At 41.9% G+C, this 16,551-nt stretch overlaps 1 protein-coding gene across 2 annotated transcripts in view; it reads right to left on the minus strand.

The window, feature by feature from the left end:
- The window catches only part of Cog3 (component of oligomeric golgi complex 3), a 54,437-nt gene that overhangs the window by 12,442 nt on the left and 25,444 nt on the right, over nt 1-16,551 (minus strand). For both annotated transcript variants that reach the window (XM_041670990.1, XM_041670983.1), the window contains exons 14-19: nt 15,820-15,925; nt 12,465-12,589; nt 9,646-9,735; nt 7,167-7,287; nt 4,475-4,563; nt 4,232-4,366 (exon numbers count right to left, since the gene is read on the minus strand). In XM_041670990.1, coding sequence (XP_041526924.1) covers nt 4,232-4,366; nt 4,475-4,563; nt 7,167-7,287; nt 9,646-9,735; nt 12,465-12,589; nt 15,820-15,925 — 666 coding nt within the window. The remainder of the gene's footprint in view (nt 1-4,231; nt 4,367-4,474; nt 4,564-7,166; nt 7,288-9,645; nt 9,736-12,464; nt 12,590-15,819; nt 15,926-16,551) is intronic.

Below are 16,551 nucleotides of genomic sequence, written 5' to 3' on the forward strand. Positions count from 1 at the left end.
AGGGAATCATAAAATATACTTGCAAAATTCTATCCAACAAAAAAATGAAAAGCTTTTACCTGTAAGTGAGTCTTTAGCAAAGGCTGGCTCCACCAGAAGGATATGGTATAGCGCAACCATAACCTGAATATGCTTCCTGCAAAATGCCCTGATTTATACTTTGCTGACGCAAATCTTAATTCAGTTCTGTCTTCTTTCACTATAGCTTTTCTGAGGAGCTCCACAATGACAAAATCCTCACACACTGTCATATGCAGCCCTCATATCAGCTCAGACAGGGCAGACGGGTGCTGCAGCTCTCAACAGAGGTTCCAGAGGGAGACCAGAAGCCACCGACTTACTCGTGATTTCAGTTAGGAGGTAGCAGACTAGGACCACCCAGTTCCTAGTCATTGTGGTGGTTTGAAAGGAGGGAGTGGCACAATTAGGAGGTGTGGCTTTGTTGGAATAGGTATGGCCTTGAAGGAGGAAGTGTGTTGCTGAGGGGGTGGGTTTTGAGGAACAGTTCACTTCCTGTTGCCTGAGGATCAAGATATAGAATTCCTAGCTCATTCTCCAGCACTATGTCTTGCCTGCCTGCCATCATGTCCCACAATGATAATGGACTAACCTTCTGAAATGTAAGCAAAGTCTCAATTAAATGCTTTCCTTTATAAACGTTGCCATGTTCATGGTGTCTCGTCACAGAAATAGAAACCCTAACTAAGACAGAAATTGCTCAGAAACCGGTGTATTGTTGTGATAGACATGCCCATGGTTTTTGTTTAAAGGAATATGAACCTTGGTACTGTGGATTAGAAAAGCAATTGAATGCTTTAAGTACTGCTTAATGGGTCACACTAGTAGAAACATAAGACAGTGGTGCCAAGAGTGATTTGAACAGTGGAAGCCTGGTTCAAGACGTTTCAGAGGAGAAGATAATGTGGCTGATGTTTGTCCTTGTCCAAAGACTCTGTCTGAGCCTAAAGTGAAAAGATTAGGATTAATTCTGTTTGGTAAATCTCAAAACAGCCTAGTATAGACTCTGTCCTGTGGTTATTAGTGTTGACTCTAATGAAGATTATATAGTGAAAAGGAGCAAGCAGAGCAAGGAAAAATACAACATGTATAATTTGAAGAGAAAAGGAGCACCAAAGAAGTGGATTGGAACTAAGTCCTGTGTTCAAGAAGATAAACGGATTAAGAAATGGAAAAAAGCGAGTGGTGACCTCAAGACAAGATTCCACCCAGCTAAGTTTCCAACAAGTGAAAAGGAATTAAAGAAAATCTTAAAGCCAGATGTGGAAGTGCATATCTTTAATCCCAACACTCCCAAGGCAGAGACAGGTAGATCTCTGAGTTTGAGGCCAGCAAATTCCAGAACAGCCAAGCTCAATCAGTGATGGAAACCAATGGAAACAGAAAAAGCTGGTGACGATGTAATTAAACAGGGGACCACATTCCAGTCCCAGCAAGAAGCAGAACTTGGCAGCTTCAGCCATGTGGTTCTGGCTTTAGAGTCAAAGTAGAAATAAGAAGTTATGGAACTTTCCTCCACGACTAAGGAAAGCTGCTGAGGCCAGTTATGTGTCAGAGGTGTCCCTGAATGGAGGCCTAGAGAGGTCATCAGGTAAAGCTATGACACTGAAGCCTTGGATTGCCTCGGAAACCTCAGGATATTGGAGATGTCAGAGTCATGGGAGACCTGCCAAAAAGAGTTGCTAACAGGGAACGGAAGCAGCCCACGACAAAGAAGTATGCTGCAGTCAACAGCAAAGCTGAAAGAGTTGGGGACCTGAAGAGAGTTTTGACATCAGAACTGGAGATGCAGAGTTTAGAGTTTGCCAGGTCAGTCTTCAGTCTTGCTTTGGTCCACGCCCCCTTCCCTACTTATGGAATGGTAATGCATTTCCTGTGCCATTATATATTGGAAATACGTGATCTGCTTTTTGATATTGATTTTATAAGAGATTATAGTTATGAATCTCAGAAGAGATTTTGAACTTTAGACTTTTAAATAAGTTTGAGACTATTATATGAGACTGTGGGGACTTTTGAAGTCAGACTGAATGTATTTTTTTTTTTTTTTTTGCATGATCTGGCTATTAGTCTGTGAGGGCCCGGGAGTAGAATGTGGTGCTTTGAAAGGAAATGGCCCCCAGAGGGAGTGGCACTATTAGGAAGTGAGGCTTTATTGGAGTAGGTAAACCTTGGTGGAGGAAGTGTGTCACTGTGGAGTGGTCTCTGTGGTCTTCCATGCTCAGGCTATTACCAGTATCACAGTTCACTTCTTGTTCGCTGTAAATCAAGATATAGAACCCTCAGCTCTTTCTCCAGCACTATGCCTGCCTGCATGCCACCATGTCCTGCCATGATGATAGTGGATTAAATATTTTTTTTTATAAGAATTGTCTTTACAAGAGTTTCCATGACCATGGCGTCTCTTCACAGCAACAGAAACCATAACTAGACAGTCAAGCACTTTTTCTAACCTACCACTACTCAGAGTCCTATTTAATAGTTTCAAGCAACAAGTATACCAGGGTATTCTAGCATAAGAAAAAGTACTGCAGTTCTTAAAACCTTAAAGAAAATAATCTGAGCCAAATGTTTTTATACATACATCTATATCAACATTTACCACAGTATTTATTCTCTTGGGTCACCTACATTTTTTTGAGAAAAGGGGCGATGTAATGGTTATTTTTACTTGTCAACTTGATGAAATCAAGAATCACTTGGGAGACTGACCTCTGTGAGGGGTTCTCTTGACTGGGTTAATTGATGTGGAAAAAGACCTGCTCACTGAGGATGGCACCATTCCCTTGGCTGGGATCCTAAACTATCTAAAAACAGAAAGTGAGAGCTGAGCACATGCGATCCTCACTCTCTACTTCATGACTGCAGAAACAATGTGACCCGCTGCCTCGAGCACCCAATGCAATGACATCCCTGTCACAACAGACTGTAACCGTGAATGTCCTCTCTTAATTTGCTTTTATGAGGGTATTCTATCACCTCAACAGGAAAGATAGTTAAGACAGGCAGAAAAATGAACCAGAAGACTATCTATAATATATTATAATATATGGTATATATTCATCTGGTTCATTTATATATTTATATTATACACACAACATATATATATATGCATGTGTATGTATATGTACATATGTGTGTGTGTGTGTGTGTGTACATTCCAGTACTTTTGAAATGAGTTGAACTAGATACAAAAAGGTTTATCCCACATACAACTGATAATTCAAAACTTCATTTCTCAATTTGTGAAATAAAGTCTGGGAGCCAGGAATATGGTAAGGATTCGAGAAAATTATAAGTTCAAGGTCAGCCTGGTCTACAGAGTGAGTTCCAGGACAGTCAAGCATACAGAGAAACTCTGCCTTGGGTGGTGGTGAGGGGGGTGGTTCAAGAAAATGAAGTATTTCATCACGGATCTCAGGAAAGGAGCACATAAGAAGAGGCTGGTCTGCACCTTGTGATAGGGACACTCTGCTGTGAAAGCAACTGATCTGTAGCTTGTGAAGGGGACTGGACTCACATCTACAAAGTCAGATCAAAAACAAGTCTCCTGAATGCTGAAAATGCCCTCTATGCACAAGCACGGCTTGTTTTGTTGTGCCAAGCTATATTTGCATTTTTTTAAATGAGTCTGAACACAGAAGCAAGCTGAGAACATATTGTTAATGAGGCTTATAATCAAATGGCGCATATTGAGATCAGCGAACAGAACCATAAGCACTTGTTAGTTAGTAGAGGGCTTGCACTAGCATACACAGGCCCTGAGTTGTATAATAGGTGGGGAAGCAATCTGAGCTGAGTTCCTGGGAGACAGTGACAGGAGGAGCAGAAATTCAAGGTCATCCTTGGCGACATCAAAAGTTCAAGGCCAGTCTGAAATTGAGAACCTGTCTCCAAAAACTGAAAATAAAAACAAACTGCCCACTGCCTCATAGACCCCAAACAGAAGCCGGAGGGGGAGATTTCAGCCAACTGTGAGAACACCAGCCAGCACAGAGAAGACGACAGTGTAGACAACAGAACACACCAAACAGGAGTCAACTATAACCAGCTCTGCAGTGTCTGTTCTTCAAACTATGTGCTGGTGAGCTCACATACAGAGCTGTAAACCAGCTTTTGTGACAGCTTCCCTAAAAGACACAGTAAGAACTGGACTCACTCTCCTACCACTGTTTCCATAACTCAAAGAAGAAAGGACTAGAACAGTCTGCACCTTTGTCATAAACTCCTCCAGCTGCTCCACAAACAGCCTGGTCTGCTGCTGAATGAACTGCTCACAGGCTGACTTCAGGTGCCGGTCTACGTCCTTCTTAGAGTCGAGGTAATGCTCTCTGATCTCAGGAGTCCCCTGAAAAAGATAAGACAATTTCCTTCTGTTTGCATATGCCTAGGAGTCACCAGACATGGAAAGAATACCATTTAGCTCCCACCACCAATGAAACAGACTCCTTCTCACCTCCAACAAGAACTCTATCAAGGCATTGTTGCTATTCAGCCTAAAAAATCTCGGAACAGTCATAGGGTTCAGGATTTTAAATGCTGCATCTGTGAAACAAAATTACTCGTCCAGTGAACATGTACAGGTTCAACAGAGAAACCCTGGGCAACACCAGCTCTCTGCTGCTGCCAAGGCAGGAGTACTCATCTTTACTAGGTCCCTTCAGGAAGGGCGGAGTGAGAGACAGCAGTGACGACCATATGCCCACACAGTCACTTCCAAAAGTCACAGCTACAAATTACTATTAATCACAATGATCTACTTATAGAAAAAAATGATAAGTAGGATAACACACAGAATTTCACTACTTTGTTTTTAGATGTTAAGTAGAATTTTTTAAAAATGCACATACTTACCCACCTTCTTTATGACCTTGGCTGGCACAGAAATTTATTTACTTGAATGACAGTGAATAAACAAATGTGTCAGCCAAGAAGAAAACACCAAGAGGACATATTTACCCCTTAACCTCCAGACTAACTAGACTCTCTCAGAGTACTAACTGAGGTCTCATTGATGTTCAAATGCAATAAGATATACCATTAGTCATGAGAGGTTAGAGGCTTAAAAGTTAAGAGAGGAAGCATTATTTAGGGACAGTTTTCAAAAGACTATGGCTTTGCTTCTCCTGAATGAAGAAAGCAAAGCGCGCACTGCTCCAGCCTGCAAGCACATGCCCCAGCCCTAGGCACTGCCTCTACCGGGGTCTTAGTGAAAAAGACAGACTTCACAGTGAGCAGAGCCAAGTCACCACATGACCTTCATAATACGGTGGGAAAAGAAATCCTACCAAAATCATAGTCTACTTCATTTTCTCATCTCAGCAGACTTAGAGCAGAACCAAGTGGCAGCAACACACAGACTAGAAATGAAACAGCCATGCTTCATCCTATTCCCAAATAAAGGCCAGCAGCAGCCACAGCTCCAGACAGGTAAGTGCCCTGTTCTCAGAGCTCACTCCAAGAGAAGGGAGCCAACCAGGAGCAAGGGGAGAGAAACTCCTTGTGGAAATAAGCATTTAAAAACACAGGGCATGCTGGGCGGTGGTGGCACACACCTTTAATCCCAGCACTCAAGAGGCAGAGGCAGGTAGAGTTCTGTAAGTTTGAAGACAGTCTGGTCTATAGAGCAAGTTCCAGGATAGGTTCCAAAGCTACACAGAGAAACCCTGTCTTGAAAAATCAAAGGGGGAAAAAAAAAAAACCAGGGGCTGGAGAGATGGCTCAGCGGTTAAGAGCATTGCCTGCTCTTCCAAAGGTCCTGAGTTCAATTCCTGGCAACCACATGGTGGGTCACAACCATCTGTAATGAGGTCTGGTGCCCTCTTCTGGGCAGCAGACATACACACAGACAAACTATTGTATACATAATAAATAAATAAATAAATATTTTAAAAAAAAAAAAAAACAGGACATTGCCCAGAAAACCTGAATCCTATTTATAAATGAAGACAAAGCCAAAAATTTACTATGAGGATCATATAATAGATTTGGAGGAGAAATACAGGGCCAACTGCTTTGATATAACTCATCAGGAGAACACAGAACTCGGCTGAGTCAAACATGTCCTCTCTCAGATGACCACAGCGATAAGGGAGCTAAAAGCCTGCTATCTTCGGGATTCTTTATTAGGCATTTCTGAATCACAGGACACAGACAATAATGAGAGTCACAAGATTGAGAGGGAGTTAGTTCATTACACAAATGAATGCCTAAGGAATAGAGCTTAAATCTCTGGAAATCAGTAAGAAAAAAGATGAAAATCTATAAGGAAAACAAATAATATTTATAATGTGTCCTTAACTATTTACAATCAAGAGCTTGAACTGTTTGTATTTTTATCTCTTAAAAATCTAATAGTTCGGGACTGGAGAGATGGCTCCACAGTTAAGAGTACTAACTGTCCTTCCAGAGGACCCAGGTGAAATTCCCAGCACCCACATGGCAGCTCACAACTGTCTATAAATTCAGTTCCAGAAGACTCGACACCCATAGCAAAACACATTTAAAAAAAGATTGTTAATTCAAAAATAAAAAATTAGGAGAAATGAATCCTCTTTCCCAAAATGAGTCAATATCCTACATATTTCACATCACCTTACTTAACAATAAGCATCTCCATTTTGATGTTATCTTAAACACAGTGACGTCTTTGTATTCATTTTCATTCTTAATAATCCTGGTAATCAATGAAAGTACCAAGACGTCGTTGGCTTCTTTTACACAGGAGAAGATGGGCTATAGAAGTTAACCACCCCTCAGTTCGAGTTTACACAACAGCCAGAAATAAAACCTGACTCTCAGGCACTTGAATAATCCCAATTTGCTGACACATTCTACTTATCTTATAAGTATTTATTATACTGATTTTCATCTGATAGTTGCTTATGGTAATATGTGGAAGGGCCCAGGAGAGTTAAACTGTATTGTACATGGAAATCTTCAGAAATAGCTCCTTTCATGAAGAAAATACAACAAATCAGAAGTAATTAGGATATCGACAGCTCAGTTTAGTATGAATAAGTAACACATTTAGCAAGCAAAGCATGCAAAAGAAATTGCAGATGAACATAAAATAAACCTGTAGCCTGTGCTGACACACCTGGACAGGTCAAACACACCCATATGTGCCAGCCAGGACAACAAAGTACCTCTAGTTTTCTTGAGGTCCAGGGAAATTTCCTTAATGGTGAATTCAGTGTGAAATGGAGCAATTTGTTCTCGAAGAATCAAAAGGTGCTTAATTAAGAAAAGTTGTCCATCAATCTGAGTCTAAATTATAAGACAAAAGAAATGGATATTATCACAGATTATATCAAAATTGGAACATATAAAATACACTAGCATTCAACATTTAAATCTATGTAGATTTACAGCCCTGAGGTGCCACTGTTCTGGTGTACAATAAACTCTCTCTATGCCAAAGTCACGCCTGCCAAAGTTCTCCGGAAAATTCAACTTGAAACTCTGAACATGATCACTTGCTCTACTCAAGGAATCCAAGAGAGCAAACCAGACAAAGGCTACGACGAGACTCAAGCCTGCTAACATGGTGCAGATGTAACAATACTGCAACCTAAGGGTCACACCAAGCAGCAGAAACATCGAAAGGATGAGTCTAAACCCTCTTGCTCACAGCCATCTGGTTTCTCTTAGGAGTCAAATGAGTTTCCCCATTTGGTCCACATGGTTTTGATATCTAGAACATTAGATAAAGTGGACTGGCATTCCCACCCTGGATTACCTGCCACCCACAGAGTATTGGCTGTCTCTACACAAACCCTGTGCTATCTCAGGACTGTCTGCTATGGCCCTGGGACTTTAGTGGAGCTCTCAAAGTTCTGACCAAGGCCCAGAATAACAATTACAGGCCTCACAATAGAAGTTTGTGTATTAATAAAGCAAGGCTTCTCCTCAAAGCACAACTTTATTTTGAAAACATTTCTAATAAAGTTATCCTTCATAAGTAGTCTAAAAGGATTCATAAACAAAATGGCAGCTCCTCAACCGCTCTTCCACCGACTTGTAATAGACACAATCCACTATCGAGCAACATGGGCAAGGGAAACTCACTTAGCTGTGGAACACGGCAGCAGATAAATATGAAATGCTATGCATTTTAAATACTTGATCTAGTTGTAAAAGGACAACTTTTGACAGCAAAAACTGGGCTACTTAGATTTCATTTACTTTATTAAAGATGTTGTAACTAAAGAAAATAGTATCGTGTTCATTTACTACAGACAAGGTGTTCAATTTATGTCTGTAATAATAATTTACCTAAAAAAACTAGAAAAAATCTTATGTTGAAAGGCAAAAATAACACAATCTCAGCCACAAAAGCTAATACACTAACCATGCTTATCAAGTAGAGTTTCCAGACACACATAAACCCTTATAACATGCAGGAAACAGATTACATAAAGATGGTGACCTACAAGGAATGAGGACAGAGGCTCAGGGGCTTAAAGGAAAAGACAGTGTTACAAGAGGCCAGAGCCTCTTCAATTAAGTCAGTCTTCCTCCTAATGAGCTGAGAAACATGTTCATTGTATGAAACCTACGGATAATAAAGAAATGTGCAGGGAATAAGGGCAGCGATCACCCAGTCTCCCACTTGCTTCATGGCATTTTTGTTACATAAAGCACAGGCTTTATCTTTCTTCTATGTTATCCTTTATTTGTCTTAACATGGTTAAACAACATTTACTGTGTCACATGTTTATATTTTGCAGCTTGCTGTGTAATGATCCATCATATAGAATATGTCCAGTTTGAAGTTAGAAATCAAATTTGTAAATCTGGAATTCATAGGCTAGAATACGTCACACAATGGTGAAATTTTGGCTACATGTAATACGTCTCTGCAGGGAGTAGGCATTCTAGGGAGAGCCTGGGAGCGCAACACTGCTGCCCATGCTCTCCCCTCTGCAAAGGCTGAGGGAGAAGCACAGACCACAAGTTTCCAGCCCCAGAGCCCATGCTGTTTACAAACCATAAACCATGGCAAGGACTTTAAGTCACACAACACAAGGACTATAACTGCCTATCCTCAGAGCCACTGGCTGATTTCCTCTGGGTAAGACCATTAGACTATTTATTTAAAATACTGTAGGGATGGCCAGGCAAGGTGGCGAATGCCTATCCCAGGCACTCAGGAGGCAGAGGCAGGCGGTTCTCTTTGAGTTTGAGACCAGCCTGGGTTACAAAGTGAATTCCAGGACAGCCAGGGCTACCCAGAAAAACCCTGGTTTTTTTGTTTGTTTGTTTTGTTGTTGTTTTTAAAAAAGACCCAACAAACAAACAAAATCCTGTAGGGATGATGAACCGCTGCTTCCTTGAACACACTTTCTAGGCATTCTGGGAAACAGCAGTGCCATTTCCTCATCATGATCCTACTCATCAGGCCCTCAGGACCATCTCTGGCACATCAGCAAAGTGCACTCTCTCAGTGCAGCCTGAGCGAGGACGACGATGAATACCAGTTTCCTTCAAAGGGTCTCAAATTTCACTCCGACTAAACAAACAAATCTTACTGCCAAGTTGCTTTAAATTCCCATAGTTCTAAATCAATGTCAAATTCACAATATTATTACAGGCAATAAAATTCCACCTAACGCTTTATCAAACCTTATTTTTGCTGATAGACTCCGATGCTCCAAGCAAGGACTGTATGCAGGCAGACAATGCTTCCTGTGATAACCCTTGGAACACCGCCCTCTGGTGGAAGAAGAGAGAAACATCAGCCTGCAGCCTTCACAGAACAAAAGAAGAACAGAGAAGCCATGAAGGCAGAAAACAATGTTTACTACCCTTCATCACTGGATTAATCAATACCTGAACCATTCTCCCTCAGATTTTATCACGTCCATTCAACCTTTGTCGACTGTCACATGGCTCTGTAACGCATGTGCACTCACGTCCTAAAACCTTCACATGTCCTTTACTAAACACATATCAGCACCTACTCACTACTACTAGCATGTGGGGGTCACTGGAAGGTACAGAGATCTAGTAGGCAGGTAGGGTTGGCCACAGTGTCCACTCAAGTACAATCTGATGTAGTGGGCTAGAACAGTGCAGGCTGGCCTCAAACTCCAGACCCTCCTTCCTCAGCCACTGAGTACTGGGCTCACATAATATGTGCACTACCACACCCAGCTAGAAGGCTGCTTATAAGCTGAAAATTAACTACAAAGCAGACCATCAGTATAGCTTCTAGACATGTATCCCAGGTGGCTGTAGAGGGTGCTTTAAGATTCGCATACGAGGTTCTTCACAACAGGAGGAAGACAGAACAATGCAAACAGTCAACAGGAGAACGCTGACCAAAAACTGAGCGAATTACAGAGTACTGTGTGTAAATACAAAGAATTCTGAGAACTGTGGTCGAATTCTTAGAGATGGGGGTTGGAGAGATGGTTTAGTGGTTAAGAGCATTGGCTGTTCTTCCAGAGGACCCACGTCTGATTCCCAGCATCCACACAGGGGCTTACAACCATCTGACTCCAGTTTCATCTGTGATGACTTCCACTACCCTCCTCTGGAAAAAGCACACACATGATTCCCAGAAATACTTGCAGACAGAACACCCACACACATAAAGCCTTTTTTATTATAAAGTATAATTTAATGGAGCCAGGCTTGGAGGCACCTGCCATAGTCCCAATGCAGGACAATCTCTGTGACATTATCAAGGAGGGGGCCAGCCTGGAGTACCAGAGACCCTGTCCAAGGGATGGGGAAGAAACAAACAAACAAAAAAAATGAAAGATTTCTACTTCAGAGCTGGGCACAGTGGCTCATGTCTACAATCCTAGTGCTCAGGAGGCTGGGATAGGATTGCTCAGAGTTTGAGGCCGGCCTGGGTTACACAGTTCTAGTGCAGTACTGGCTACAGAGTGAGGCTCAGCATTAAAAAACAACAACAAAACATTTGGATATGAGGTAAGTGGAAGAACAGGCAACCCTGAGGTGCACGCCAAAGCACAGAGTGACCTCCCAGGATGCACCTGTGCCTTGACTGGCCTTCCTGTCAGCATCCACAAAGCTGTGCACTGAGGTCTGGGCTATAAAGGGCGTGTATGAGCATGACCTTTGCACATGGGATCTTGGCTCCATAACAGCAAGTTTTGAACCCTGGTCTCATGCATCACTCCCTACTGGGAACCTAAAGAAGCAAAGATGCCAAATGTCCCCCTAGCCCACACTGGATGAGATCTGTGAACCAGTCTACTTCATAGTAGTATGGGTGACTGACTGACTGACTGACTGACTGATGCCATGGAACAAATGTGAGACCTTATTTGGTCCTAAGAGTCTGAAGTATGAAACACTGTGTGTGTGTGTACATACAGAGTACACACCTCTTGAGCCATACTGTTAAAGTAGTGGGGTCTGAACAACTCATTACATGACTACTAGATGCAATCACTTCTCTTCACATGCGGGTTACAGCAGCCAATTAAGAAACAGAGTTGAAACCACCAAATTTGTTTTTGTGGGGATTTTTGTTTGTTTGCTTATTTGTTTATTTGTTTTTTGAGATAGGGTTTCTTTGTATATCCCTGGATATCCTGGAACTTGCTTTGTATACCAGACTGGCCTCAAACTCACAGAAATCCACCTGCCTCTGTCTCCCGAGTGCTGGGATTACAGAGTACACCACCATGCCCAGCTCAAAACAACCAAATTTATGAAACTATTTTGTTTTAAATGTAAACTACTGACAGCAAATATGTAGCTAAATCTGCCACTGCAGGGAATGGAAACCATATAATTAACTCAGCATGCTTAAAACAACTGTTTTCCAAAATAGTACACAGTCTAAAAGACGCTTTAAAAACTCCTAACTTCAGCAAGTGACTAAACTTAGCTAGGAACACAGGCACTCTTGCACTACCTGTTAAGGTGGCTGAAAATAAGTCAAAACTGGATTTACAGGACTAGGCATGGTGTTATCCACCGGAAATGCCTGTACAGGGAGGATGCAGCAAAGGGATCTGCAGGTTCAGGGTCAACTAGAGCTAGCTACTGAGCAAGACCCTGCCTCAACAACAAAAAACATTTTACAGTGGCTACATTTAGTACTAAGCATTATGCCAATGTGGCATTCCAATGTATTGTTCCACACTCTTTACCACAGCTCTTTGCTTCACCCACAAACTCATCAGTAGCTTTAAACTCATTTGTGGTCATGGACTCCTGATGAAGACTACAGCCTTGGTCCTCAGGAAGATACAAATATAAACACACAGTAAAACTTACCCACAGCTTCGAGGAGCCCTAAATTAGATCAACCTTCAAGTTACCAGCATATCTAAAATTCCTGACTTTAAGAATATCAACACTGCATCAAGGCTCTTAAAGTAGATTAGAACTTAAAAATATTCCAAGAAAATTATAGAATAAGCAATTCACAGTAAAGATAAAAGGATTCACACACATACATCTATGCATCTATATAATTTGGAGAGACAGACAAGCGTTCTTCGCACTGTGGGATACCACATCCCGTGAAGATCTGCTGGAGAAATTGTGCTCTGCGGTCTAGGACTGAGGGAGTCTGTCGAACCTAAAATGCAAACAGGAAAGAACATATATTCCAAGCTTGTGGGTATCTGTCATACAGTAACTTACATGGCAGCTAGAAACTATTCATTCTCATTGGCTATCAATGGCTGGAAGACATCAATTTCCTTCCCCGCTCCATATTTAATAAAAAATACCCTAGGAAGTCTAAACCAGTACAGGTAGGGGTTAAGACTGAGAAAAGCCTGGAGCACACATGGGCATACATATTCCAGCTGTGCACATACATATACATGTATGCTCAATACCACTCAACACTAGTTATTTTTCCCAAATATGATCAATAATCTTCATGGAATAAACCAACAGCATACTCAGGGAACACAACCAGATTCTAGAAGGCAGATCTATATGTAACAGGCACCAGTGAAGGTAGGAGAGGAACAAGAAATCAATTTTTCAGTACAGAGGACCAGACCCGGGCCTGAGCACGCTGGGCGAGCGCTGCATCACTGAGCAATAGTCACATCCTCCTCTCCTTTCTTCAACTTCTTACATTCCGAGACAGGGTCTTGCTGAGTTGTTCAAGCTGCCCTAAACTCACTTTAGTTCAGGCAGCTTTTCAACTTGTCATCCCCCTGACTCAGCCTCCCAAGTGGCTAGATTATAGGCCTTTAGCAGGCCCAGTAAAACAGGACAGTTTTTAAAAGGAACATGGATCAAAGCTGGCTTGCCTGGCACCTTGCCTTCAGTTCTAAACTGTATTATCACATGATAAATTGTCCCCACCATTCAGGTTGAGTGCCTGAAGAGAAGGCCACCTCTGCAAGAGAGTCACAGTCACTTCAGTATCCAGAGCCAGATTAAAAACAACTACAAAAGTAGCATGCGCACACTTCTCTGGAACAACACTTATATATGAACTATTCAAGGACGTCTTAAGAAACTTTATATTTTTAGCGCAGTAACTTGTAGTTACATAAAAGATGTCCTCATTCGAAGAGATGCAATACTACCTGAGGCAAAGTGTCAAGCAAGGATACCAACAATATAGTGTCTAGCTGTCCTGGTGCACTGGCCACACCTTTAATGCCAGCATTTGAGACTACAGGAGAATTGTTAATCCTTCAAGGTTAGCTTAGGTTAGACAAGAAAACTTTACCGACAAAGTATGTTTGTGTGCATTGTTGCTAAAAAGTAAGCCTCAAAACTAGGTTGTGCATACGTGTGTTCATTTTGTCTTCCTTTTCACTTCTCTACATATTTGGGTTTTTCTTCAATAATACAAAAATAAAAGTCTATGATGAATAAGTAATGTTCCAAATAAATATTTCTTAAAAATATCTAATCTGCTGAGTGGTGGCGGTGCATGCCTTTAATCCCAGCACTCAGAGACAGGTGAACCTCTGTGAGTTCGAGGCTAGCCTGGTCTATATAGTGAGTTTCGGGACAGTCAGGGATACACAGAGAAATTTTGTCTTGAAAAATCAAAACAAAACAAAACAAAACAAACAAACAAAAAACTAGATCTGGACTGTTCAAACAAAATCTAGAGGAAGGGTTGGTGAGATGGCTGAGTGGTCAAGAGCACTTTTGTATATATGTATGTATGTATACGTGTGTGTGCGCATACACACACACACCACGTAGGCAGTAGAGGCCCTAGAGCTTTGTTGAAGAATCTAGCTACTATCTGCAGGATCCCTCCTTCCATATAAAGAACCCAAAGTACCAAGTCAGAGTTGCATGCTCTGAAGCTGCAGCCAGTGTCTGCTCACTTTTCACTATCCTATTTGACTGCTCCAGGGGAGAATCTCCTGGCAGAGCCACCTTGCCAAGGCAGGGCAACCCCTATGGTCCTCTTGAAGGTCCTCCACCACCCGCCCCTCACTTCTCTACATAAGAAGAAAGCCTGTGCTCTTTACGGGACTGGTAATTGGTGTCTTCACAGAAAAGTGACCACAGCACTGTCAGATCACCATTCTACCTTATGAACATACACATTTGGTCTTCCTCTTGGGAGGTTCTTATTCTCTCACGCTGCACACACTTGGGAAGAAGGGCAATGACTACACTCATGTCTACTGCTCCTCATGCTATCAGACCCCTGTTCCCATTCTAATGCGGGCACCATGCGGAGGACATGTATTCTTGACCTTAGTGTGGGTTTTAATCCCACTACTTTCTCACAGACAGTCGTACTTGGGACTACATTCTTACAACTGTCTCAATTCTCCTATCTCTCCCACTAGTCCACCACATTTTAGCAGCGTCCCCCTCCTCTACCTATGTCATCATCCTCAACTGTTTACCACCTCCTCTGCTTCAATCACACCTGCCTACTCTTTCTCAGTCAGCTCAGTTCACTCCTCTGTCCCCACTGGCTCCTTAACATGGACAATGTCAAAGTCTCCCCCTTCCAAACAATGGCTGGACTCTGCCCTGGGGTGATCTACAAGCCCAAAGCACCAACCACACCTCAGTCTTTATCACTAAACCAGCCCTCCTACTATAGCTCAAAAACAGTGTTTTCAGAATTGTAAGACAACACGACCATAACGTTATGTTACGCTATTATGATAAAATTATAAGTCAGAAATGTGGTACATTAAAACCAAATGGAATTTTAATGTCTTATTTAATCCAATCTATCTCAAATATCAATTTAAAATAATAACTAATAAAAATTACTACCATGGTATTTCCATTCTTTAGTTCATGTGAAATCTTTAGTTCTGGTATGCAATTAACATGTCTATGGCAACTGCATGCACTCATCACATGTGGAAACACTACCCACATTCCACGTGCTCAGGAGGGCTGAACACTGGAGGGCACAGCTCTAGCTCTCTTCCCTGTTGGGTGGCATCTCTGTTGCTATGCTAAAACACTGACCACAATCAACTTAGGGGAAAGGGCTTGTGTGACCTCCTAACTTCTATGTCACAGTCCATCACTGAAGGAAACCAAGGCGAGAGCTCAAGGTGGGAGCCTGGAAGCGAACACAGAAGTCATGGAGGGGAGCTACTTACTGGCTTAGTCACCACGGTTTCCTCAGCCTGCTTTCTTCGACAACTCAGAACCACCTTGTTCAGGGGTGGCACCACCTAACTGTACCTGACCTCCTCACACTCTCTCTGTTACATCTGGGATCTATCGCATCTGCTCCCAGAAAGCACGAAAGCACAAGCTGCTTTTTATGCCAGAGACAGTCCTCGGTAAGCTTAATTAACTGGAGGAATAAATGCCACAAGTTAAGACATTATAACATACCAGATTTTCTTAAAGTGCTGGGCTCTCCTTCTTCTAACCGGACATCTGAAAAGGAAGTTTCTGAGGGTACCTTCTTTTGCTCATCTTTTAAGCTCTGAGCGATTTGCTACATGGAGAAACAAGAAAGAACATTGAAGTGTCTTTCTTCTGAATGTCTTGCAAACTGGACCAGCTGAGCAGATGTTATGGGAAGACCTATAAATTCAAGTATCACCCTAAAGGACCCGCTCATTACAAAGAGGAAATAAGCCAGGCGGTGGTGGAGCATGCCTTTAATTCCAATACTTAGGAGGCAGAGGAAGGTGGATCTACGAATTCAAGGCCAGTCTGGCCTACAGAGTGAATCCAAATTCTGTCTCAAAAAACAAACAAACAAACAAAACAAAACAAAAAAAAGAAGAAATACACCAGGCAGTGGTGGGGCATGTCTTTAATCCCAGCATTTGGGAGGCAGAGGCAGGTGGATAATCTGTGAGTTTGGGGCCAGCCTGGTATACAAGAGCAAGTTCCAGGACAGCCAGGGTTTACACAGAAACCCTGTATTGGAAAAAAAAAAATAGTAATAATAAAAAAGAGGAAATACATTAAAGCAATTTTAAAAAACAAAATAAATATAAAAACAACCCCCCCTCCCAAAAAAGAACAACACAAACAAAAAATCAGGAAGAAACAGTGAGACAAACCCTGGTCTCTTCAAAACAGTCAGTTCTAAAAATAAAACACAAAACAAAG

Source organism: Microtus oregoni, unplaced genomic scaffold (assembly GCF_018167655.1).
Source record: "Microtus oregoni isolate MIOR12 unplaced genomic scaffold, Mior012 000001F_ref0000356, whole genome shotgun sequence".
Classification (NCBI taxonomy): domain Eukaryota; kingdom Metazoa; phylum Chordata; class Mammalia; order Rodentia; family Cricetidae; genus Microtus; species Microtus oregoni.